Source organism: Lithobates pipiens, unplaced genomic scaffold, assembly GCF_037356315.1.
Source record: "Lithobates pipiens isolate NorthernLeopardFrog02 unplaced genomic scaffold, aLitPip1_a1.2 Scaffold_28, whole genome shotgun sequence".
In the NCBI taxonomy this organism is placed as follows: domain Eukaryota; kingdom Metazoa; phylum Chordata; class Amphibia; order Anura; family Ranidae; genus Lithobates; species Lithobates pipiens.
In genome coordinates this window covers 211,096,370-211,121,054 of record NW_027507789.1, presented here as the reverse complement: position 1 = coordinate 211,121,054, position 24,685 = coordinate 211,096,370, and the positions used below count along the sequence as shown (strand labels likewise).

The following is a 24,685-nucleotide window of genomic DNA, read 5'->3' as shown; positions in this document are numbered from 1 at the left end:
TACACTCACTACTTTACATTGTAGACAAGTGTCATTTCTTCAGTGTTGTCACATGAAAAGATAGAAGAAAAGATTTACAAAAATGTGAGGGGTGTATTTACGTTTGTGAGATGCTGTGAGTGTGTATCCCCTTTTCAAAAAGGAAATCTGAATATAATTTCCTTAAAATAAATAAATTAACATGTTTAATTCTATGAATATTTATTTTACCATATGAAAATAATTAGTCTTTTATTATAATTACATGTTTAATTATGAATTTATACCATGATTATAAGTAATGTTATTACTGTAACAATAATAATGATAGTAATAATATCCGTTATTATTACGTTCTATTCCATAGATTACATACCGATTTCATCAAAATACAATGCTGCCAAAAAAAAACAAAAAAAAAAAACAGCCCAGCCTTCTCGGCCTGTAGGCAAACCAACAAAATGGCGCACTTTTCCGGCGACAATTCCGCAGCAGAGACGCACTTCCGGCATAACTCCAATCATGAGGCGCGTAGGAGCGGTGGGCTGGGCTTGTGTTTCCATGGCAGCCGGGTAGCCACGCTAGAGTACGGGCTTGTGTTTCTATAAGCGGGGAGCACGGGAGCAGAGACATGTCCAAGGGTAAGGTGAGCGGACCTTCTGTACCTTTATCAGATAGGGTGTGAGTGCAGGGACGGCCATTACTGCTGTAGATAGAGTACGAGCGAGTCACATGACCCTGAGCTGGCTGTTGGGGGTCACGTGACCAGACTTGATTATGTCACTTGGGGTATTCCTGCAAGGATCTTATTATTATTATTCTTCAATAATATAAATGTTCATAAATACTTCTCATAGTACATATATCTGTTTAGCAGTAATGTTACAATGATGTATTATGGCCCAGACCCGGACAAGTCTCCATGATTGATTGTTAGGCTGGCCATACATTATACAATTTTCCTTTTAGGTTTACCAAAACCATATAATATGAGCTCACACCTAAACACTTTCAATTTGAATGCAATCAGGCAGGCCTTTGCATTACATAGTTGAAGGTAAATCTGAAGGAAATCGAATAAGAAAATTGTATAATGTATGGGCAGCTTAAAGTGCTGCAGATTGCTGGGAGCAATGCTCATTTATTGAGGTTCAATGGAGCGATGTCCCTCTGATGGGGGGAATTCTCATCTGTTTCTTTAGGGTGACCGTATATAACATGGCTGAGCATCTCTGATATAAGGATGTAGGTTTGCACGCTAATGTGATGTTAAGTAAGCAAAATGTTCTTGGCTGTAACTTCAGACATTGTTTTTTAAATTTTAGATATTGAGGAGAATAGTAAGTGAGCACCGTTGTTGTCTTTTCCCCCCTGTGGTGAGATTCCCCCTCACTTCCTGTCCCAGTGACCACATATGGAATCATGTCTTCATTAGTAGCTTAATCCTTTTCCTTCTTTCCCCATTTCATCCTCCCCTTCCTTTTATTCTTCCTTTCTCTTTACCTTTTCTCTTATTTCTTATCCTTTTTTCCTTTCCTCGTCCCTCCCCTTTCCTCGTCCCTCCCCTTTCCTCGTCCCTCCCCTTCCCTCCCCTTTCTCCTTTCCTCGTCCCTCCCCTTTCCCCTTTCCCCGTCCCTCCCCCTTTCCCCGTCCCTCCCCCTTTCCCCTTTCCTCGTCCCTTCCCCTTTCCTCGTCCCTTCCCCTTTCCTCGTCCCTTCCCCTTTCCTCGTCCCTTCCCCTTTCCTCGTCCCTTCCCCTTTCCCTCGTCCCTCCCCTTTCCTCGTCCCTCCCCTTTCCTCGTCCCTCCCCTTTCCTCGTCCCTCCCCTTTCCCCTTTCCTCGTCCCTCCCCTTTCCCCTTTCCTCGTCCCTCCCCTTTCCCCGTCCCTCCCCTTTCCCCTTTCCTCGTCCCTCCCCTTTCCCCGTCCCTCCCCTTTCCCCTTTCCTCGTCCCTCTCCATTCCCCTTTCCCCTTTCCTTGTCCCTCTCCATTCCCCTTTCCCCTTTCCTCGTCCCTCTCCATTCCCCTTTCCTCGTCCCTCTCCATTCCCCTTTCCTCGTCCCTCTCCATTCCCCTTTGCCCTTTCCTCGTCCCTCTCCATTCCCCTTTCCCCTTTCCTCTCCATTCCCCTTTCCCCTTTCCTCGTCCCTCTCCATTCCCCTTTCCCCTTTCCTCGTCCCTCTCCATTCCCCTTTCCCCTTTCCTCGTCCCTCTCCATTCCCTTTCCCCTTTCCTCGTCCCTCTCCATTCCCTTTTCCCCTTTCCTCGTCCCTCTGCTTTTCCCCTTTCCTCGTCCCTCTGCTTTCCCCTGCACTCTCCCTATGATTTTCCCTTCCATATTTCTCTTCTTTTTCCTTCTTCCTTTTTTCTCTTCCCTCTTTCTTTCCCTTCCCTATTTTGTTCCCCTTCCCTCTTCCTTTATTTTTTCAGTTTTAACTTTTCCTTTTGCCCACTTCTGTCTTTGTTTTATTTTCCCTCTTCACACCTGTGTACCGTTTTCCATCTTCTTATCATTTTCCTTCTCTCTTTGCTTTCCTTTCCCTTTCCCTCTTCCATTCCTTTCTACCTTCTTTTCCCTTTTCATTCCCTGCTTTCATTCCCTTTCCTTCTTATATTTATTTTCCCACTTCCTTTCCCTTTCCCTCTTCCTTTCTTCTTTCTTTTTCCCTCTTCTATTTCTTTTACCTTCCTTTCTGTTTCCAACTTCCTTTTCTGTATCTTCCCTCCTTTTATTCATCTTCTTTCTTTTTCCCCTCTTCCTTTTCCTTTTCCTTCCGTCTTTCTTTCTATCTCTCTATTTATCGATCAATTATATCTCTATCTCTCTCTCTCTCTACCTCTCTATTTATCGATCAATTATCTATCTCTCTCTCTATATCTCTCGCTATATCTTTCTCTCCCTCTCCCTCTCCCCTCTCCCTCTCCCTCTCCCTCTCCCTCTCCCTCTCCCTCTCCCTCTCCCTCTCCCTCTCCCTCTCCCTCTCTCTCTCTCTCTCTCTCTCTCTCTCTCTCTCTCTCTCTCTCTCTCTCTCTCTCTCTCTCTCTCTCTCTCTCTCTCCCTCTCCCCCTTTCTCTCTCTTTCTTTCTTTATATGTATGTATGTATGTATGTGTGTGTGTGTGTGTATATATATATATATATATATATATATATATATATATATATATATATATGATCTCTATCTATCTACATTAGGAAGTTTTAAAATGAGGTGTTTTTCTTGGCCTCTCACTAACTGGCATGTTATTCATCAGGTTGTTGCAGCCAGAGCTCAGTATGGATTCCAGCGCTCCAAGGATCGGTAAGGAGGAATACATCACGGGATATTATCAGAGTTGGGTCTTGCAGGTCATTCACGTGATCTCGTTGTGTTTTCTATCAGGGAGCCCCGATCCTGCATCCGATACAGATGTGCTCTCATTAACACCATTGCAGATGTGCTGAGGCAGCGGCCAGGCTGGACGGAAGTGAAGGAGTACGTTTTTGCTACGATTGAAATTTTCTTTTACTATAAACCAAGATTGCAACCAAAACTTTTTATTACATTTTCAGAATAGACTGGAACAAATAGGACAGGGGTGCTCATCCCGCAGTGGCCCATAGAGCCCTCTGATGTGGCCCGCGACCTCAAACCAGGGAAGCCCATTCTCTGGGATGGCGTGTTGGGCGAGCCCAGATCGCAATCAACAGGTTTCCAACCCGCCAACCCAGAGCAGCAAAGGAGGGAGCAGGAGCGGGTTGGAAACCTGTTGATTGCGATCTGGGCTCGCCCAACATGCCATCCCAGAGCATGGGCTTCCCTGGTTTGTGGTCGCGGGCCACATCAGAGGGCTCTATGGGCCACTGCGGGTTGAGCACCCCTGTCCTATTTGTTCCAGTCTATTCTGAAAATGTAATAAAAAGCCGATTCTTCCTCTGTAGCCCCTTCCCCAGGCGGAGTGATGCCAAGTGACCTTCACCTGAGACCTTTCTAGCAGCCTGGAGAGAGAAGCGAGAGGAGGAAAGGTCAGTGTATTAACCACTTGACCTCCAGATTTATCCCCCTTCCTGATCAGGACATTTTTTTTTTGGCTATACGGGACTGCAATATTTTAACTCACAATTGCGCGGTCATGCAACGCTGTACCCGAATAAAATGCATGTAATTTATTTTCCACAGAGCTTTCTTTGGGTGGCATTTGATCACCTCTGCGGTTTTTATGTTTTGCGCCATAAACAAAAAAAGACAGAAAAAAAAAAAATACAAAAAACCCCAATGTTGTTTACTTTCTGCTATGTCCAATAAAAAAAAAAGTAAAAAATCGAATTTCTTCATAAATTTAGGCCAATATGTATTCTGCTACTTTGTGGGAACCAGTGACACTAATACAGTGATCAGTGCTAAAAAATGCACTGTCACTGTACTAATGACAGGCTGGGAAGAGGTTAAACATCTAGGGCGATCAAAGGCTTAAATGTGTTTGTGTGTAGTATGTGTGGTGCTTTTATTAAGGGATGCAATGCTTTGCAGGGAAAGAAAATCCATCACTTCCCCTTTTAGGACAGAGCTCTGCCTTGTTTACATAGGTAGAGCTCTGTCCTTTGTCTCTTCCTGATTCTGATGATCTGTGTGTGCCGGCGGGACAACATTTATTCTGCGTGTGCCGGCGGGACAACATTTATTCTGCGTGTGCCGGCGGGACAACATTTATTCTGCGTGTGCCGGCGGGACAACATTTATTCTGCGTGTGCCGGCGGGACAACATTTATTCTGCGTGTGCCGGCGGGACAACATTTATTCTGCGTGTGCCGGCGGGACAACATTTATTCTGCGTGTGCCGGCGGGACAACATTTATTCTGCGTGTGCCGGCGGGACAACATTTATTCTGCGGGTGCCGGCGGGACAACATTTATTCTGCGGGTGCCGGCGGGACAACATTTATTCTGCGTGTGCCGGCGGGACAACATTTATTCTGCGTGTGCCGGCGGGACAACATTTATTCTGCGTGTGCCGGCGGGACAACATTTATTCTGCGTGTGCCGGCGGGACAACATTTATTCTGCGTGTGCCGGCGGGACAACATTTATTCTGCGTGTGCCGGCGGGACAACATTTATTCTGCGGGTGCCGGCGGGACAACATTTATTCTGCGGGTGCCGGCGGGACAACATTTATTCTGCGGGTGCCGGCGGGACAACATTTATTCTGCGGGTGCCGGCGGGACAACATTTATTCTGCGTGTGCCGGCGGGACAACATTTATTCTGCGGGTGCCGGCGGGACAACATTTATTCTGCGGGTGCCGGCGGGACAACATTTATTCTGCGGGTGCCGGCGGGACAACATTTATTCTGCGTGTGCCGGCGGGACAACATTTATTCTGCGTGTGCCGGCGGGACAACATTTATTCTGCGTGTGCCGGCGGGACAACATTTATTCTGCGGGTGCCGGCGGGACAACATTTATTCTGCGGGTGCCGGCGGGACAACATTTATTCTGCGGGTGCCGGCGGGACAACATTTATTCTGCGGGTGCCGGCGGACATTTATTGGCCAGCACCCGCTGATGTTTTTCTGCTGTGACTAATCACAGCAGAAGCGGCAAGCTGGCAGCGCTCGTACACGCCCCCTAGGGGGAAGTGCAGAGTCACATCTATATAAATGATTCTGCACAGAACGGCCGCCCTGTAGCTGTATATCTGCTATAGGGTGGTTGTTAAAGGAGTTGTAAACCCTCAAGGTTTTTCACCTTAAAAATGCATTAAGGTGAAAAACCTCCTGCCCCCCCGAGCCCCCCTTTTACTTACCTGAACCTGGTCTTTCCAGCGTCGGGGACGAGCACACCAGCTCCAGCCGCTGTCTCGGGTCCTGATTGGATAGATAGCAGTGCAGCCGCTGCTGTCAATCAAATCCAATAACGTGAGGGGCGGGGCCAAGTCCTGCAGTCTGTGTGAATGGACACAGCAGCAGGACACGGGAGCGCGCCCCAACAAGTCTGTCAAGTCAATTCTCTGTGGGGGGCACTCGAGAAGAGGAGGAGACAGGAACGTTGCTGGGGGACCTCAGAAGAGGAGGATCGGGGCCGCTTTGTGCAAAACCAACTGCACAGAGGAGATAAGTATGACATGTTTGTTATTTAACCTCTTGCGGCCCAGCCGCCGCAGTTTTACTGCGGCAGGTTGGCTCCGCTGCGCGAAATCATTTATTGTACGTGATCTCGCGAGGCTTGGATAGCAGACGCATGTGCCCGCCATGAGCTCCGTGATTCCACCCGCGGGTCCCATGCACTCAGTGTCAGCGGGGCTATCTGCGATTGTCTCACGGAGAGGAAGAACGGGGAAATGCTTGTTTACTTCAGCATTTCCCTGTTCTTCCTCTCCGTGAGACGATCACCTAGTGACAGGACACTGATTATCGCTCCCTGTAATCGGGAGCTGTGATCAGTGTTGTGTCACACACAGTCCCGCCCCCCACAGTTAGAATCACTCCCTAGGACTAACTTAACCCCTACAGCGCCACCTAGTGGTTAACCCCTTCACTGCCAGTCACATTTACACAGTAATCGGTGCATTTTTAATCGCACTGATCGCAGCATAAATGTGAATGGTCCCAAAATAGCGCCAAAAGTGTCCACCATAATGTCGCAGTCACGATAAAAATCGCTGATTGTCGCCATTACTAGTAAAAAAAAAAATATTAATAAAAATGCCATAAACTATCCTCTATTTTGTAGACGCTATAACTTTTGTGCTTATTGCGATATTATTATTTTTTTATTTTTTTACATTTTTTTTTTTTTACCAAAAATATGTAGAAGAATACGTATAGACCTAAACTGAGGAAAAAAATGTTTTTTTATATATTTTTTGGGGATATTTATTATAACAAAAAGTAAAAAATGCGTTTTTTTTTTCAAAATTGTCGCTCTTTTTTTGTTTATATCGCAAAAAATAAAAACCGCAGAGGTGATCAAATACAACCAAAAGAAAGCTCTATTTGTGGGGAGAAAGGGATGTCAATTTTGTTTGGGAGCCAAGTCGCACGACCGCGCAATTGTCAGTTAAAGCGTTGCAGTGCCAAATCGGAAAAAGTGCTCTGGTCTTTGGCCAGCCAAATGCTCTGGGGCTGAAGTGGTTAAAAAAATAAAGGTTTACATATCCTGTAAGTGGTTAATCGATAAATATGCTGCACTTTTGCCCCTGCAAGCACCTGCGGCTTTCCTGTGGGTTAGCTGCACTGAGCCATAGACTTCCATTATATCTTGCGTGTTTGGTGCGCTTTCAGAAAATGCCACAACACCCACAAGATGTAATGGAAGTCTATGGCTCAGTGCAGCTAACCCACAGGAAAGCCGCAGATGCACTGCGCCCGTGGTGCGGGTAAACCGCACTTCATCGGTGTGAAAGCAGCCTTATAGTGAGCTAAGGACACTAAGGGCTTTTTTACATTTGCGGTTTGGGGGGAGGTAAAACCCCATAGTTCATTGTGCCCCCCCCCCCCCCCCCCGGCCAGTTATCAAATCACTTAAAGGGGAGCTCCACCCTAAAGTGGAGCTTCCGCTCATTGGAACCCTCCCCCCCCTCCGGCGCCACAATTGCCACCTTTCAGGGGGGAGGGGGGTGCAGGTACCTGTACAGTACAGGTATCTGCACCCACTTCCGGCATAGATATCTGCAGCATCTACGCCCCTTTCCGCATAATCTACGCCCCTTTCCGCAGGTCCCCCGCTGTCTGCTGGGAAACACACGGATCCCAGAGGCAGCGGGACCGTCCTTATTGCGCAGCGCGACTCGCGCATGCGCAGTAGGGAACCGGGAAATGAAGCCGCAAGGCTCCACTTCCTGATTCCCATAGCCAAGATGGCGGCGGCAGCACCCGAGAGACGATCGAGAGATCGGCTTCGGGTGCCGACATCGCGGGCGCGCTGGGCGGGTAAGTGTCATTATTTTAAAGGTCAGCAGCTGCAGTATTTGTAGCTGCTGGCTTTAAAAAAAAAAAAAAAACGGTGGAACTTCCGCTTTAAGTGGCTCTTTCAAACGGTTGAGCACCCCTAAAATAGAACCTTTTTGGGGAGATTTCCTTTTTACTTCCCAGACAAGAACCCAGGCCGGCATCTCCCCAAAGGAGACACAAACTAAAAAAAAAAAAAGTTTATTTAATACTAGAAAAAGTTTTTCTGGCTGGTGTTCTACTTTGAACAGTTAAGCCCCGTACACACAATCGGAAATTCGGCCAGCAAAAGTCCGATGTGAGCTTTTGGTCAGATAATGCAACCGTGTGTACGCTCCATCGGACTTTTCCTGCCCGAATTCCCGCCAGCAAAAGATTGAGAGCAGCTTCTCTATTTTTCGATTGGAAAAAGTTCTGATGGGAAATTCCGATCGTCTGTAGCAATTTTCCGACACGCAAAATTCCTACGCATGCTCGGAAACAATTTGAAGCATTGAACTTCATTTTCTCGGCTCGTCGTAGTGTTGTACGTCACGGCGTTCTTGATGGTGGAAAGTTCAGAGAAATTTGTATGACCTGTGTGTATGCAAGGCAAGCTTGAGCGGAATCCCAATCGGAAAAACCATCCAAGATTTTTCCAACGGAAATTCCGCTCATGTGTACGCGGCATAAGTAGCAGAAGTGTCTGTGCTGCAGGTTACAAATCCCTTCCCTGAAGTTTTTGCTTGTTTTACATTAGTGCCTTTCAGGGGCGGACTGACCATTCAGCCACTCGGGCACTGTCCGAGGGCCTCGGGCCATTAGGGGGCCCCATCAGGGTTGTCAGCCTCAGTAAAACCAGGGACAGTATGTAAAAAAATTCGGGTTTTTTTTTTTTTTTTTTACATCTGTCTCTGAAATATACCTTACTGACATCCTTTTGGTCTAAAAATCGTGAGATTATAGCTGCCCCACCTCTCCAGTACCTTCTCAGCCAATACAAATATGTCTGCATATACTGTGTGTACGTGTATCTGTATACTGTGTGTGTGTGTGTGTGTGTGTGTGTGTGTGTGTGTGTATACTATGTGGCCCCATAATCTCCTATTGCCCGGGGGTCCCATGAATTGTCAGTCCACCCCTGGTGCCTTTAAACAAATGTGGGGGGTTATCACTGCTGGTTAGAATTGCATTGTGTGTACCGGCTACTTTACCTTTTTCTGCTATCAATTTGTATTGTCTTATTTTATTCATTTATTTTCACTGAATTTTGTACTTTGCCTGGTTTGGTGCAGATTTTCCAATGCACATTACATTATGTAATAAGTAATTCTAATTTTCACCCAAATATTTCTCCAGTGATGGCGAATGGGACTTTTATTGGTGCGATGTCGGTTGGCTGCGGGAGAACTTTGACCATATTTACATGGAAGAACATGTGCGCATCTGTCACTTCCGCAACCACTATGAGGTGACTGACCTTTTTCTACTTCTAAAGGAAAGTGCTGGCCTTAATTAAAAAAGATTGATGGGACAGAAATAGAATTAGATCCTTGGAAATGCTTGTTCCATGCGATTGGGGGCTCTAGGTATAGAGCAGCACTCACCCCATTTTTATTGAATGCAGCAAAAGTATTAATCCCGAAACATTTGGAAAATAAAGGAAATACCAAGGATAAGGGATTGGTTTAGAGAAATGGATAGAATGAGGACCATGGAAGAATTAATATACCTTCAAAAGGGAGTAGGAATAAGATCTTGGGATACCTGGAAGAAATGGTTACAATTTAAACAGTTCCCCTACTTATTTGGGAATTATGGGGAATGGAGGGAGCACTCAGGGGCTGGTCCCCTCATGTCCTCTCTCCGTCCCCCTGCCCTAAGAGCCAGATGGGAATATAACTAAAAAGGGAAAGAAACCCCCCCCCCCCTTTTTTTTTTTTTCCTCTCTCTCTCCCTTTTCCTTTCCCCTTTGCACAAATTAAAGGAGGACGGTAATCGGGATAGAGGGAGAGGAACTCCTCCTCTCTATACCTTGAAATTAGGAAAAATAGTCATGAGTAAGAAGAAAATTAGTATGGTTTATAATGGGGTAAAGTAATTTACAGGGGGATGGATAATCCCCCCCCACCCCCTTTTTTTTTATTTTTTTTTCTTTTTTTCTTTCTCTCACAACATAAAGGTGGATAACACTGAAAATTAAAAGATAAACAGACGCGTGTTACGTGGGGATATTGATTAGGAAAATTCCCTCCTCCTTTCCTTTCACTCCTTTTGCCCCCTCTCCCTCCCTTTTTTTTAATTTAATTTTATTTATTTATTTATTTATTTTCTCCATATAGGGGAATGGGCATGCTTCAAGGTTTTTCCTCTTTTCCCTTTCCTCTGTGTTCCTCCTTTTTTTTTTTTTTTCTCTTCCTGATAGTAAATTATTAGAATAAGTAAGTAAGTATTAGATGGCCCAGGAGAATTAAGAGCATATGCGGTGTAGATTTACGCGCGAAACTAAACGTATGCTAAAAAGATCGATCCATTTAAATATCTAATGTAATTTTTTTAATGTATTTTTTTAATGTATTTATGTGTATTTTGAAAATGTTGAGTATTATCATGAATGGTTTGCAAATTGTTTTACAAAGTATGTAAGTTTTTTTTTTAAATGTAATAAAAATAATTTAAAACTAAAGGAAATGTCAGTACTGAGCAAAATGACCAATCTGACTACAGTGCTGTCTTTTCCAGAGCAGGTTGGTCATCTCTGGCTTGTTATGTGATCTCCATTGCAGCCTGTGGTTTTCTGGTCTTAGGTAGGTAAAGCACTGGCCGGCTTTTCTTGCCTGCCCGGCTTTCTTCAGGCTGCTGTGAGCTGCACTGGTCACGACTAGAAGTTCTATTCAGTATAGGTTGATTTCCGCAATCATTTTGTTCTGTACACATAGGGGCTTCTTTGTATACAGGTTACCCATGGCAACCAGTCAACTCTGGAAAAGAATATAGGACTCGTGAGAATTGGAGCATTGCAATGATATACTACAGTGCCTGGAAAAAGTATTCACACCCCTTGAAAGTTTCCACATTTTGTAAAATTACAACCAAAAACATAAATGTATTTTATGTGATAGACCAACACAAAGTGGCACATAATTGTGAAGTGGAAGGAAAATTATAAATGGCTTTCAGAACTGTTTACCAATAAATCTGTGAATAGTGTGGCGTGCATTTGTATTCAGACCCCTTTACTCTGATACCCCTCACTAAAATCTAGTGGAACCAATTGCCTTAGTCACCTAATTAGTAAATAGAGTCCACTTGTGTATAATTTAATCTCCATATAAATAGAGCTGTTCTGTGAAGCCCTCAGTTTGTTAGAGAACCTTAGTGAACAGACGGCATCATGAAGGCCAAGGAACACACCAGACAGGTCAGGGATACAGTTGTGAGAAGTTTAACCGCTTCAATACCCAAACAAAATTTTTATCATTTGTTTTCCCTACAAATAGAGCTTTCTTTTGGTGGTACTTTCTCACTTCCTGGGGTTTTTATTTTATGCGCTACAAATAATAAAAAAAAATTTAAGAAAAAAAAGTTTTTCTTTGTTTCTCTTACGAAACGTTGTAAATAAGTATGTTTTCTCCTTCACTGATGAGGCTACACTGACAGGCACTAATGAGGCAGTAAGTACCGATTGGTACTTATGGGTGTCACTGATCAGAGGTGCTGGCAGGCATCACTGAGGGGCACAGAGTGCCATCCCTGGTGGTCCTGGGTGGGCATCCCTGGTTTTCCTGGGTGGGCATCTTGGGACTAGACTAATCAATCAGTGCAGACCCCCCCCCCCCCCCCCCCCTCGTAGGAGAAGCTGATCAGCTCTCCTCTACTCGCGTCTGTCAGTGTGAGTAGAGGAAAAGTCAATACACGGCTTTTCCTGTTTACACTGTGATCAGCTGTGATTTGGACACAGCAGATCACATGGTAAAGAGCCTCCGTCAGAGGCTCTTTACCCAGATTGGAGATGCAGCCTGTCAGACTGCGGGCGCCCAATCGTGGCTTATTCTGTTGGATGTCATGTGATGCCTAGTCAGGATGACTGAACCACTTCCCGGCCGTCATTCTGCTATAGGCCAGGTGGGAAGTGGTTAAAGCAGGGTTAGGTTATATATATAAAAAAAAAAAATATCCCAAGCTTTGAACATCTCACGGAGCTCTGTTAAATCCATCATCTGAAAAGGGAAAGAGTATGGCCCAACCGCAAACCTACCAAGACATGGCCGTCCATCTAAACTGACCGGCCGGGCAAGGAGAGCATTCATCAGAGAAGCAGCCAAGAGGCCCATGGTAACTCTGGAGGAGCTGCAGAGATCCACAGCTCAGGTGGGAGAATCTGTCCACAGGACAACTATTAGTCGTGCTCTCCACAAATCTGCCCTTTATGGAAGAGTGGCAAGAAGAAAGCCATAAGTCCTGTTTGCAGTTTGCTAGAAGCCATGTGGAGGACACAACAAACATGTGGAAGAAGGTGCTCTGGTCAGATGAGACCAAAATGGACCTTTTTGGCCTAAAAGGAAAACGCTATGTGTGGCGGAAAATGAACACTGCACACCCTGAACACACCATCCCCACCGTGAAACATGGTGGTGGCAGCATCATGCTGTGGGGATGCTTTTCTTCAGCAGGGACAAGGAAGCAGGTCAGAGTTGATGGGAAGATGGATGGAGCCAAATACAGGGCAATCTTAGAAGAAAACCTGTTATGCTGCATACACGTGACCGGACTTTTTGACGGACTAGGTCCGACGATCTTCCCAACGGACTTTCGGCAGAGTTCCGACTGACTTTCTGAACGAGCAGATTTGGCCACACTCGACCGGACTAAGTCTGTTTGAAAGTCCGTTCATTTTGAACGTGATGACATAAACGGGACTAAACAAGGAAGTTCAATAGCCAGTAGCCAATAGCTGCCCTTGCGTCGTATTTGGCCCGTCCGACCAGCACACAGACAAACGGTTTTCCCGATTTTGAGTCCGTTGGATAGATTTGAAACATGTTCTATTTCTAGGCCTGTCTGATTTTATTTGATTTTTTTTAATAGAAAGCGGTCGGTCTAGCACACGCATGATCGCATTGTCCGACGGACTGATCCCGTCGGACGTAGTCTGCTGGAAAGTCCGGTTGTATGTTGCTGAATATAAATGCATGCCACACTTTTCATATATTTATTTCTAAAAAACAAAAAATTTGTAAACCATTTATCATTTTCCTTCCACTTTACAATTATGTGACACTTTGTGTTGGTCTATCACATAAAATCCCAATATAATACATTTACATTTTTGGTTGTAACATGACAAAATGTGGAAAATGTCAAGGGATATGAATACTTTCTCAAAGCACTGTATATCTTCTCCATTATTACTTTTTGTGTTGTTTTGAGTATTTTTATTTAAAAAAAAAATTGAAAAACTTTTATATCTTTTATATAAAACCAAAAAAAACACAACCATCCCAAATGTAGTTGCAACTCTGGTACCCCTTGATCAACGAGGGTAACAGCATCTACATGGTATGTAATCAGGAGGTGGAAGTTAGGTACTATCGTAGTTATTAGGCACATATCAAATTTCAAAAATAGGAGCACGAAAATTAGGAACATAACACAATAAATAATAAAATGCAGTATGAGCAATATATATTCCCAGAGAGATGATAAAATGTAAAGAGGGGGTACACAGGGGGACCATATCAGGTCAACCCCGCATAGCACCTCCCTTTCAGAGGAACATAGCATTCACACACTATCCATTTTAGTCAAGCACAGTATTGTCTCTAGCATTAGTAGTAGAGGGAGATTCAATCCAAATGTCATAGACCTTTTTTGGGTCAACCTCGGGAAAGATATGTCCTTTTTATACAATGCGATCACCACATTAACCAAATTCTTCCAGCTCTCCAAAGTAGGGAATCTATCAGAGTTCTACGCCAAAACAATACCTTTTCTAGCATAGACCCAAAAGTGTTATGGAGGCCCTGGGAAAAGGGCCTCCATTTAGGTTGACCAAACCCAATAGATAAACGACCCCCGTTTGAGGAACTGTAAATGTGGTCACTGTGCAAATAAACTGAGGGACATCAGCTCAAAATGTTTGTATGTGGGAACAGGACCAAAAAAACATGAAAAAAATCCAAGTGTCTCTGAACTGCCAACAATTAGGTTCTACTGTGGGGAAAATTCAGTGTAATCTCTGCGGTGTAAGGTAGGCCATGTGGAGAATTTTGCATTGGGTTACCCTATCCTGTGTGGCCACCAATTACGTAAAGGGGTATTCCCAGAAATCCTGTTTCATCCAGATCTGGCACTTCCACCCGCCACTTGGATTGCAAAAGTTCAAGACCAACATGCACTGGTGGCTGTGAAGATTCTAGATCGTAGGTGGGAAAACTTGAGGTTGATCTTCAATCGTTAAAGCAGACCTTGTCTAAAAAAAAAAAGTCTGCTTACCTTGCAGTAGTCCCCCCCCATCTTTCAATTGAAACAAAAACAGTAACTGAAAGCTTTACACAAATAAAACACTGGAAGAAAAATTTAAAAATACTCCAACTTCCTATAAGTCTCAGTTATGTCACTAGGCCTCAACGCAGGATTCTGGAAAAGCAAGACATCTTAAAGCGGTTCTAAAGGCAAAGCCCCCCCCCCCCAATACTCACCTGAGCCTGATCTTGATCCAGTTTTGTACACAAGAGCAGAGGCTTTTTTGGCTCTCTCTCCCCTTATTGGCTCAAACACAGCTGTCAATCAAAGCCAGTGCACAGGGAGCGAGGGGAAGGGCCTAACTGCGCTCTATGTGTCTTATAGACACACATAGCCATCTCAGGATCGTACCCACATGAGTTCCCCCATGTGTCTTGCTGTGGGGTCACTCGGCAGGGGGGAGGAGCCAAGAGTGCCAGCGTGGGACCCAAGAAGAGGAGGATTGGGGCTGCTCTGTGCAAAACCATTACACAGAGAAGGTAAGTATAACATGTTTGTTATTTTTTTAAAATAAAAAGTTTGCTTTTAAAATCACTTTAAGGCTTTATTTACGTGTGGCGTGGGGGGGGGGGGGGCAATCAAACCAGGTGGTTGAGCTGTGGTTTTACCATCCCTAACTGTCCACTTGAACACTAACATACAGCCACTCATGGCTTTACACATGGTGGGGCAAAACAGCATGACCCTTTCAGAGGGCAGTGCCGCCGTTGAACATAACTAATGCAACCATTTGCAACACATGCTATTGTGGTGCGAAGTACAGCAATTATAGGGTGAAATTAGGTGGCGAGGAGGTGACTTCACTTCCTCACCGCCTGTCAAATGCCTCTGAAAAGTGATCCATGCTGGAGTGGCAGTCCTTGCATCACATGTGAACAAGTGTTTTGTTAAGGTCATTTGGATCCTTATCTTTTCCAAGATCTCAAGGCCCAAAGATGTCACCAGGCCTTTATTTTTTTTCTGACGTTCCATTCATTTAAAACATTCTAGGGGTGCACCGAATGGGTTTTTTGGTGCCGAAACCGATACCGAAAATTAAAAATACACTAGGCCGAAAACGGATACCGAAAATGAAAAATACACTAGGCCGAAAACCGAAACCGATACTGAAACAGCACCGAAACCGAAAATGGCTTTTTTTAATATATTAAATCATTTTTTTAATATATATGAAATTGTCTTATATTATTATTCAATATAGTATTCATATTCAACTGAATCATTAATTTTATGAATAAAAGAATAGTCCAGTAATGTAAAATAACAGTACTTTAATAAAGCAACCCAAATAAATTGGACAGTGGACACAGAAGTTAAAATCAAATAAAATACAAAATTATAAATTTAAGTCACTACAGCATATCCTGCAGTGTAGACTGCAGTCAGTGCACATTGAACCATAACAACAAAATCAAATAAATAAAAAAAATTAAATATAAATAATATAAAAATAAAATGACTAAGACTAAGTCTAAGAAGACTTAAAGTCTTAGCCCCTGTACACACGGTCGGAGATTTCGACAACCAAATCCGTCGGATTTTGTCCGTCAGATCTTGTCCGAAACTGTTGCATACACACGGTCGGACTAAGTTGTCGAAAAATCCGATCATTCAGAACGTGATGACGTAATTTCATTACAATGGGACTACGTTCAGGCTAGTAGCCAATAGCTTTGATGTAGGAATTTGATCTGAGCATGCGTGGCACTTGGTCCGATCAAAATTCTCTACACATGATCGGAGTATGTCCGATCGAACCAGTTTGGTCGGAAAATATTTCCAACAAGTTGGAAAATTGGGTCCGACGGAATCAGTCCGATGCATACCACACACAGTCGGATTATCTGACAACACAGTCTGATAGGACACATTCCGACGGATTCTCCGACCGTGTGTACAAGGGCTTAGACTTTATTAATTTTCAACTTAAATCAGAAGAACTAGTAGTAATTCAGTTCTCTCTCCCTAAGTTGTCAGCGGCTGCATGTGCGATTAAAAGTGTATGTATGTAGCTGTGGGTTACATACATAGTCATACAGTAGACCGCACTGTTTTCCGGCCCCCCGGGTATGAGCGGAGACATCCCGAAACACAGACTAGGCTACAGTCTGGTCTACAGCAGAGGTGCTCAGCCAATCACAGCAAGCAAGCAATGTAGACTAGTCTGTGTTTCTGGAAGTCTCCACCCATATCTGGAACACAGTGTGGTATAGTGTATAGTACTGGAGTATGTAGACAGCCACAGATACAGGACATACAGTTTTGCACATGCAGCGGGCTGAAAGCTTAGGGAGAGACAATCAATGACTGACAGTTTGTGCCAACAACAAACTATGTCTAAAGAATAACAACATAATATGGCAGAAGGTTGTTATTCTGTTTCACAGTATCTGTAAAATATATAAGTATGCTAAATGCAATAAATATTTTCTAATTATTTTAATTTCAACTTGAGAGAACTGTAGTAATTTTTTTTTTTTCCCTCTAAGTTCTCTCCCTAAGGTGTCAGCGGCTGCATGTGCGATAAAAGTGTATGTATGTAGCTGTGAGTTACACACATAGCCATAGAGTAGACCACACTGTGTTCCGGACCCCGGGTATGGGCGGAGACTGAGAGTACATCCCGGAAGACAGTCTACAGTCTGGTCTACAGCAGCGGTGCTCAGGCAATCACAGCAAGCAATCTAGACTAGTCTGTTTCTGGAAGTCTCCGCTCATATCTGGAACACAGTGTGGTATAGTGTATAGTACTGGAGTATGTAGACAGCCACAGATACAGAACATACAGTTTTGCACATGCAGCGGGCTGAAAGCTTAGGGAGAGACATAGTTTGGCCCAACAGCAACAAACTATGTATGTGTCTACAGTACTAAAACTGGAGTTCTCTTTTAAATTGAAGAAGTGCAAAAAACTGTAGAAGAACTACAATGAACAACCAACTAATGGCAGTATGGCACAACTAGACAATTGGAACATACTGGTAGTCAGTCATACTATGTTGTATGTTCCAATTGTCCACTAGCACAGTCCAATGCCAATTCATTTACTATGTTCAACAACATGGTAAATGAATTGTTCTATGCTACGGATTTTATAAATCTATTTCAGTAAAAGTGGCAGATTTCGCTTTAAGAACAAAAGTTGCTCAGCTTTCTCACAGGAGAGACGGTTTCTCTTCTCGTCAAGAATATGAGATGCTAGACTGAATAGTCTCTCACTCTCTGTACTGGTGCTTGGGGCAGATAAATATCTGCGTGCAATCTGTGCAAGCAAATGAAAACGTTTTTTTTTTTTTGTTGGCACATTTTTTAGGGTGGAACACCACTTTGTTTTCATTTATGGTTTGATATAATGTGGTAAAAATCCATCCAGCCAAAATTCCTGTTGCTTTTTTTTCTCCAGCTGACCCGCAAAAACTATATGGTAAAAAATCTGAAGCGTTTCCGGAAGCTTCTTGAGAGGGAGTCGGGGAGGCTGGAAGCAGCAAAATGTGACTTCTTTCCGAAGACCTTCGAGCTGCCCTCCGAATATCATCTGTTTGTTGAGGAGTTTCGCAAAAATCCTGGAATCACCTGGATCATGAAGCCTGTAAGTTTTGGTAGGTGGGCTTAACCACTTGCCGACCACATTGCCGCCGTTAGACGTTCTTTATTGGTAGAGAAACCTACTTTCAGAGTATTTTGTAACTCTGGATCAACCTCGAATTGGTCATACCCTTTATCGAGAAATCTCTGCCTCAAGATCATGGGCCTGTGATTTAAAGGTCTCAATATCAGTACAATGCCTGCACAGTGGCAAGAATTGACTGTGTGGGACAGACCGTAGCCATGATCTATGGTGGCATCTGTCTATTGGTATAAAACCATTATGGTCTGTAGACTTGAAATATGTTTTAAATTGAAACTGACATTCGTGAATTTCAATTTCGAAATCTAAAAAATGTATCTTTTCTTTGCTGAAATTCATAAGACAGAGATGTACCTCAATCGTTATCGTTCAACAAAGAGAAGAACTGGCCCAAAGATTCTGAACAGCCATCCAAAAGGAGGAGAATGTCGTCGATGTACCTGGCCCACAGGAATAATTGAAGTCCACCGTGGACATCCTCCTCGCATTTGGCCATAAATAGATTGGCGAGGCTGGAGGGAAAATTTAGCCCCCATCGCCACGCCCTTCTGCTGTAAATAAAAACAATTATTGAACCAAAAATAATTGTGCTGAGCAGCAAACTCAAGTAATTCTAAAATGTAACTGCCCTAAAGCCCCATACACACTATCGGATTTTCTACTGATTTTTGTCTTCAGATTTACCAAAACCATGTAGTGCAAGGGCCTGCCTGATTGCATACACATTGAAACTCCTAAGGTTTGACCTCATATTATATGGTTTTTGGAAGGGATCTGAAGGAAAAAATCAGCAGAAAATCTGATAGTGTATGGGGCTTAAGACTGAGTACTCACAGTCCCGCTATAAAAAAAACCAATATTCGCTGATTGGGTTTTTTTGACCAAAAATATGTAGCCAAATACATATTGGCCTACATTTTATGAAAAAATTAGATTTAAAAAAAGAAATTTATGAAACATGTTTTATAGCCGAAAGTAAAAAAAAATATATATTTTTTCAAAACTTTTATTTATTTATTTGTTTATAGCGCAAAAAATAAAAAAAACGCAGAGGTGATCAATGCCACCATAAGAAAGCTCTATTTGTGGAAAAAAAAAATCTAGAAATTTAATTTATGTACAGCGTTGCATGACCGTGTAATTTACGAGTTAAAGTAATGCAGTGCCGTATTGCAAAATATGCCCTAGTCATAAAGGGGGGTAAATCTTCCAGAGGTCAAGTCAGTGCAGGTGTTTTTTATTTTTTTTTGTTTTGTTTTTTCCCCAGTAAAACAATTGACAGGTGTGGTTAGTGTTGCAGTGTCTGCAGACCTGCTGTGCCCATTGAGGGTCTGTCATCACCTCTGCTGGATTTTATATCATGTTGAATGTAACAAGAGGTGCCGTTACACATCAAGGTGATAAAAAACACCCCAAATTCCCGTCAGAAACCGAGTTGAGATGTATGGCAGGAAGATCTCGCTATTGGATTATGTTGGCGTCCGGAGTGTTTTTCATGACAAGCACAGTTGCATTGTTTGCTAATTATCCTTTTAACCAATCAGGAAACTGCGATGGTTACGTTTGTAGGAGCCTGGAAAGCATTGCACCCGTAATCAACAGATGGTGAGTGCAATGCAGGGCTCCTGCACACTGTCAGTGTAAGCTGTCTGCTCGGGGATCGGGGAGCAGCTGCATGAGCGGGAACACGTTACACGTTTCAACCTAAAAACGGATGGAACGTGTATATTCAGAGGTGAACTTATCCTTTAATTTGTTGCCTGAAATTGCTCTGAGATTCCAGTATTTTTTTATTTTATTCAGTTGCTTTATATATATATATATATATATATCTATATATATATATATATATAAATCCTTCTTTCTGCAGGTGGCGAGGTCACAAGGGAAGGGGATTTTCCTGTTCCGGAAGTTGAAGGATATTATGGACTGGAGGAAGGTAACTGTTGGGGACCTGGCTTATTTTATGGCAGGGGTGAAATGTCTTCTCGGTCTGGATAGTGACAAATTTTCATGAACTTTGTTCCCTTTTCTCAGGACGGGAGTCGTGCTGACGACCAGAGAGATGAAATCCCAGTGGAAAATTATGTGGCTCAGCGTTATATAGAAAACCCATATTTAATCGGAGGTGTGAAAAGCCGAAGCTTTTGTCTTTTGTTTGGTATTGCCGTGTTTTCTTGTGGTCACAATGGAACAATACAATAAGATACTAGTTACTAAAGGGGCAAAAAATGTAGAGGGGTGGAGATATCTGAAAGGGGCAGTACCCGGGCCTATTGTGGGTGTATACATACCGTATGTCTTCTAAGCATAAATTATTATATACAATGTTTTCATTCACAGGAAGAAAATTTGATCTTCGTGTTTATGTTCTTGTTACTTCGGTGAGATATATTTGATTTGATTTTTAGTCCTGCACTGCTCATACTGTATGTCACGTGAATGTCCTTCCTTTCTATCTTCCTCTGCTCATGTCGGCTCTAATCTCGTATGGCCTCTCTGCAGATGGTTTCAGGCAGAGCTTTGACAAGCCCCTCCCATAAAGAAGAGATAAAGATCGTAAGCCTTTTTGCTTACTTTTAGGGCTCATTTATACTTGTTTAGACTTCAACACACATTAAAGCTCCTACTGCTTCAAAATGCTTTTCTTATGTGTTTTTGATGCTTCGATGCTCCAGTGGTGCTTCGATGCTCCAGTGGTGCTTTGATGCTTCAGTGGTGCTTCGGTGAAGCTTCGATGGTGCTTTGATGATGCTACGGTGGTGCGTCGGTGAAGCTTTGATGGTGCTTCAGTGAAGCTTTGATGGTGCTTCGGTGAAGCTTTGATGGTGCTTTAATAGTGCTTTGATGTTGCTTTGATGGTGCTTTGATAATGCTTTGATGATGCCACGGTGTTGCGTCAATGATGCTTCGATGGTACTTCGGTGATGCTTCGATGGTACTTCGGTGATGCTTCGATGGTACTTCGATGATGCTTTGATGATGTTTTCATGATGCTTTGGTGCTTTGATGATGTTACGGTGGTGCTTCGATGATGCTTCATGGTGCTTTGGTGAAGCTGCGATGGTGCTTCAGTGGTGCTTCATTGATGCTTTGATGGTGCTTCAGTGATGCTTCGATGGTGCTTCAGGGGTGCTTTGGTGATGCTTTGGGGATACTTCAGTGATGCTTCGGGGGTGCTTTGGTAATGCCTTGATGATGCTATAATAGTGCTTCGATGATGCTTTGGTGATACTTCAATAATACTTTGGGGGTGCTTTGGTAATGCTTTGATGGTGCTTCAATGGTGCTACCGTGATGCTTTCATGGTGTTTCAGTGGTGCTCCTATGATTCTTCGGTGGTACTCTTTTTTTGAAGCTTTAAAGTGGTTGTAAACCCTTACAAACCACTTTGACCTACAGGTAAGCCTAGATTAAGGCTTACCTGTAGGTCCAAGAAATATCTCTTAAACCTATACGGTTTAGGAGATATTTGCCCGAAGACAGGCACCGCTGTCTACGGCGCATGCGCCGTAGACAGCGGCGCGCAGGCGCACTGAGCGTGGCATTTCCAACAACAGAGCTGCCGCACGTGTCGGCTCCCGTGCGCATGCGTGGGAGTGACGTCATCGTGGCTCCGCCGAATGACAGCGGCGGAGCTGCGAGACCCCACAGAAAAGATGGATGCGGCGGACTACAGGGGACAGCGGTGACTTCGCTGGCTCCTGTGTCAGGTAAGTGGCACATAATGGACTACTATGCGATGCATAGTAGTCCATTATGCTTTGCCTTTGCAGGGAATGAAAGAGGAAGTAAACCCATCAGGGTTTACTTCCTCTTTAAGGTCTCATTTACACTTGCTTCGGTTTCAACACATATGAACAGCTAGTTTACACTTGCTTCAAAACAAGGCTTTGGACAGGCTTTGTTAAAGCTCTCTGAACACCAGTCAAAGCTCCTGTCACTAAATAAAATGGTTAGCTTACAGTCCTGTTTACACCTTGTGTTTGCTTTGGCTTTGCTTCAAAAATGATACCCCATGTAGCTTTAGTGGTGCTTCAAAAATGATACCCCATGTAGCTTTAGTGGTGCTTCAAAGCCTCCCATAGAAGTCCATGGCAAAGCTTGCTTGAAGCCCCACGAAGCTCCACCGAAGCCTCATGGAAGCCTGACCGAGGCCTCATCAAAGCCCCAATGAAGCCTCATTGAGGCACCAAGCAAAAGCAAGGTGTAACCAGGACTGTAAGCTAACCATTTTATTTTGTGTCTGGGGCTTTGACTGGCGTTCAGAGAGCTTTAACGAAGCACGTCTGAAGCCTTGTTTTGAAGCAAGTGTACACTAGCCCTAATGAAGTTTGGTAGATGCCATGTGTGTGTGGATATCTCAAACCTGCAGTTTCTCCAAAACACAATGACGCTAAAGCTGAATTGAAGCCTCTCAAAAGCTGCAGGTGCTTCAGGCGAGCTTTGTCATAGCAAAAGATAAATAAGATTGCGCTATGGACAAATTCCACCCGTTCGCCACACAGGCAAGGGGAAAAAAGAATATATATATAATGTAATATAGTGAAATAAAGATAAATTAAAGATAAATTAAAGAATGAACTTAAGGGGTTAAAGCTGCCTGTGCTTGAGACCTGTCCCTAAGAATAGGAATAGGTTAGAAATCTAAAATATAAATTAAGCTTTGGCGCTAAAACCTTTTTGTGCACTGTGAATACTAAAATCATATATAAGTGTGAGATGATCTATTATCTCTGCTGGTGCTCTGGAGAATATTAAAACAAATTGCGGTGGAAACCTCTTAAAACCACTGTATACGTGATATTAAAATGCGTGAAAAAAGAAAAGAGGATGTATGTCTGTTGATTTACACCTCAAAGAATGCACATATATATTGGAAAAGTGGTGAATCAATCACATAAAAACAATTTAGAATACTACTGTGCTCGATAAACATACATAAACCAATATCTGAAAAATCCTATGCAAATATGTTCAAAGTGATAATCAAAAAGCGTTTTGTGAAAGTACCCAAAAAAAAAAATAATAATAATAGTGACAAAAAATCTTATAATGTCCAACGGAAATTTTCAAAGTCGCATCAACTAGTTGCTGGAAAAACGCATGGAACTTTCATCAAATGAGGAAGGTAGAGTAAAGTGACTAGTGCAGAAGGGTTAAATACATTCCTCTCCGGTGCGCCACTCTGTGTTAGGCAAAAGGTATGTATATGTGCTCACCAGACAAAAAACCCTCAATGGGTTAATCGAGCAGCCACAGTATGAGCCACTGTGCAGCTTTCTTTGGGCTCTGCTTCTGCTATGCTGGGGAGATGCTTTACACTTTTCCTTCCACAAGTAGTCCGTTTAGCAATTATGCATGAAGGGAAACAGAAGTACAAACATAGTGCAATACTGTTGTTTGAACGTTTTTTTGTTTATTAAGAAGTCAGGTTACTCACAATATCCAAAGAGACAAAATCGCTTTCAAATTAGCCGCGCCGGCGTTGCTGCTTGTATGCCAGTGTAAGGTGCACGTTCTAGGCCACGCCCTACGCGTTTCGTCAGAGCGACGTCATCTGGAGCGGCCATATTGGTGCACCCTCACGTTTATGTAGGGTGCAGTGCTCTTCTGCGCTTGCGCGAGTGTATCAGCGCCATCTTTACTATGGGAATGCCCTATACGAGCCGCTATGTATCTATTACATACTGTGTGCTCGTCTTGTGACAGCACAAACATGGAAAGACTATTTTATTACTGTGGGCACAGGATATGTTATGTTCTGTGGTGTGTTCACTTATGTCAATCCAAATGAAAACGTTTCTTTATGCATATTATTGCGAACTCAGGGCATGACAAATTATTAAGCTATAGAGCACCGCAACCTGCATATCACATTCCGGTATATTATAAAAAACTATTGACAGCTATACATGACTATAATTAATAAGATATATATAAAAATATATATAAAAAATTATCGTAAAAAGATCTTTTTATATAAAATAGAAAAAAAAAATAGAAAAAATAAAATAAAAGACATTTATTTATGTGTACATAAAACTATATTAATAAAAACAATAATTTTTTCTAACCACCCATGACTCTTGCCAACCTATCAAAATGCAGGATTTTTATCTGCATTTTTGAAATGTGGATCATGGTTGTAGTTGCTGAGAAACAAATTGCATCAAATTGTATAATCACTTCCCTGGTATATGAATATACTCCAGGGGGAAAGAAAAATATTAAGATAAAATAAAATAGAGGAAAAGAAGGAAGGGGAAAATAGGTAAATGGGACAAACTGGAAATATGAGTGTATGTGTACATATGTATGCTTTTATGTCTGCACTTCCCTGTAATACAAATCAGGAGGGTAATTACAAGTAAGATAAAAGGAGTATATTGTGGGGGAGTCTGTTCTTAAAATCATTTTCAAAGACATTTTTAAAAACATTTTCTAAACATTATTTAAAACTATTTTCTACAAACGACAATCAAGGTGAGAACATGTAGTAAAAAGAAGGAACTGGCCGTAAGGATAAATGGGAAACGAAGGCCAATATGTGTGTATATATACTGTTCTCATTTGGGAATATGAATGTATAACTTCAGATAGTGTGTATGGGCTCTCTTGTGGGGGCCAGAGCTCTTTAAGTGGGTC

At 43.0% G+C, this 24,685-nt stretch overlaps 1 protein-coding gene across 5 annotated transcripts in view; it reads left to right on the top strand.

The window, feature by feature from the left end:
- The first annotated feature begins 497 nt into the window (after window positions 1-497).
- TTLL9 (tubulin tyrosine ligase like 9) overlaps window positions 498-24,685 on the top strand; it is a 45,257-nt gene continuing 21,069 nt past the window's right edge. The window contains exons 1-9 of one of the 5 annotated variants that reach the window (XM_077460464.1): window positions 499-620; window positions 3,232-3,278; window positions 3,360-3,452; window positions 3,899-3,982; window positions 9,244-9,355; window positions 17,813-17,998; window positions 19,908-19,976; window positions 20,075-20,165; window positions 20,381-20,421. In XM_077460464.1, coding sequence (XP_077316590.1) covers window positions 9,311-9,355; window positions 17,813-17,998; window positions 19,908-19,976; window positions 20,075-20,165; window positions 20,381-20,421 — 432 coding nt within the window. In that variant the 5' untranslated portion in view covers window positions 499-620; window positions 3,232-3,278; window positions 3,360-3,452; window positions 3,899-3,982; window positions 9,244-9,310. Of the gene's footprint in view, window positions 626-1,304; window positions 1,320-3,231; window positions 3,279-3,359; window positions 3,453-3,898; window positions 3,983-9,243; window positions 9,356-17,812; window positions 17,999-19,907; window positions 19,977-20,074; window positions 20,166-20,380; window positions 20,422-24,685 lie in introns of all 5 variants that reach the window. The other 4 variants (XM_077460461.1, XM_077460459.1, XM_077460460.1 and 1 more) reach the window with 4 other exon arrangements.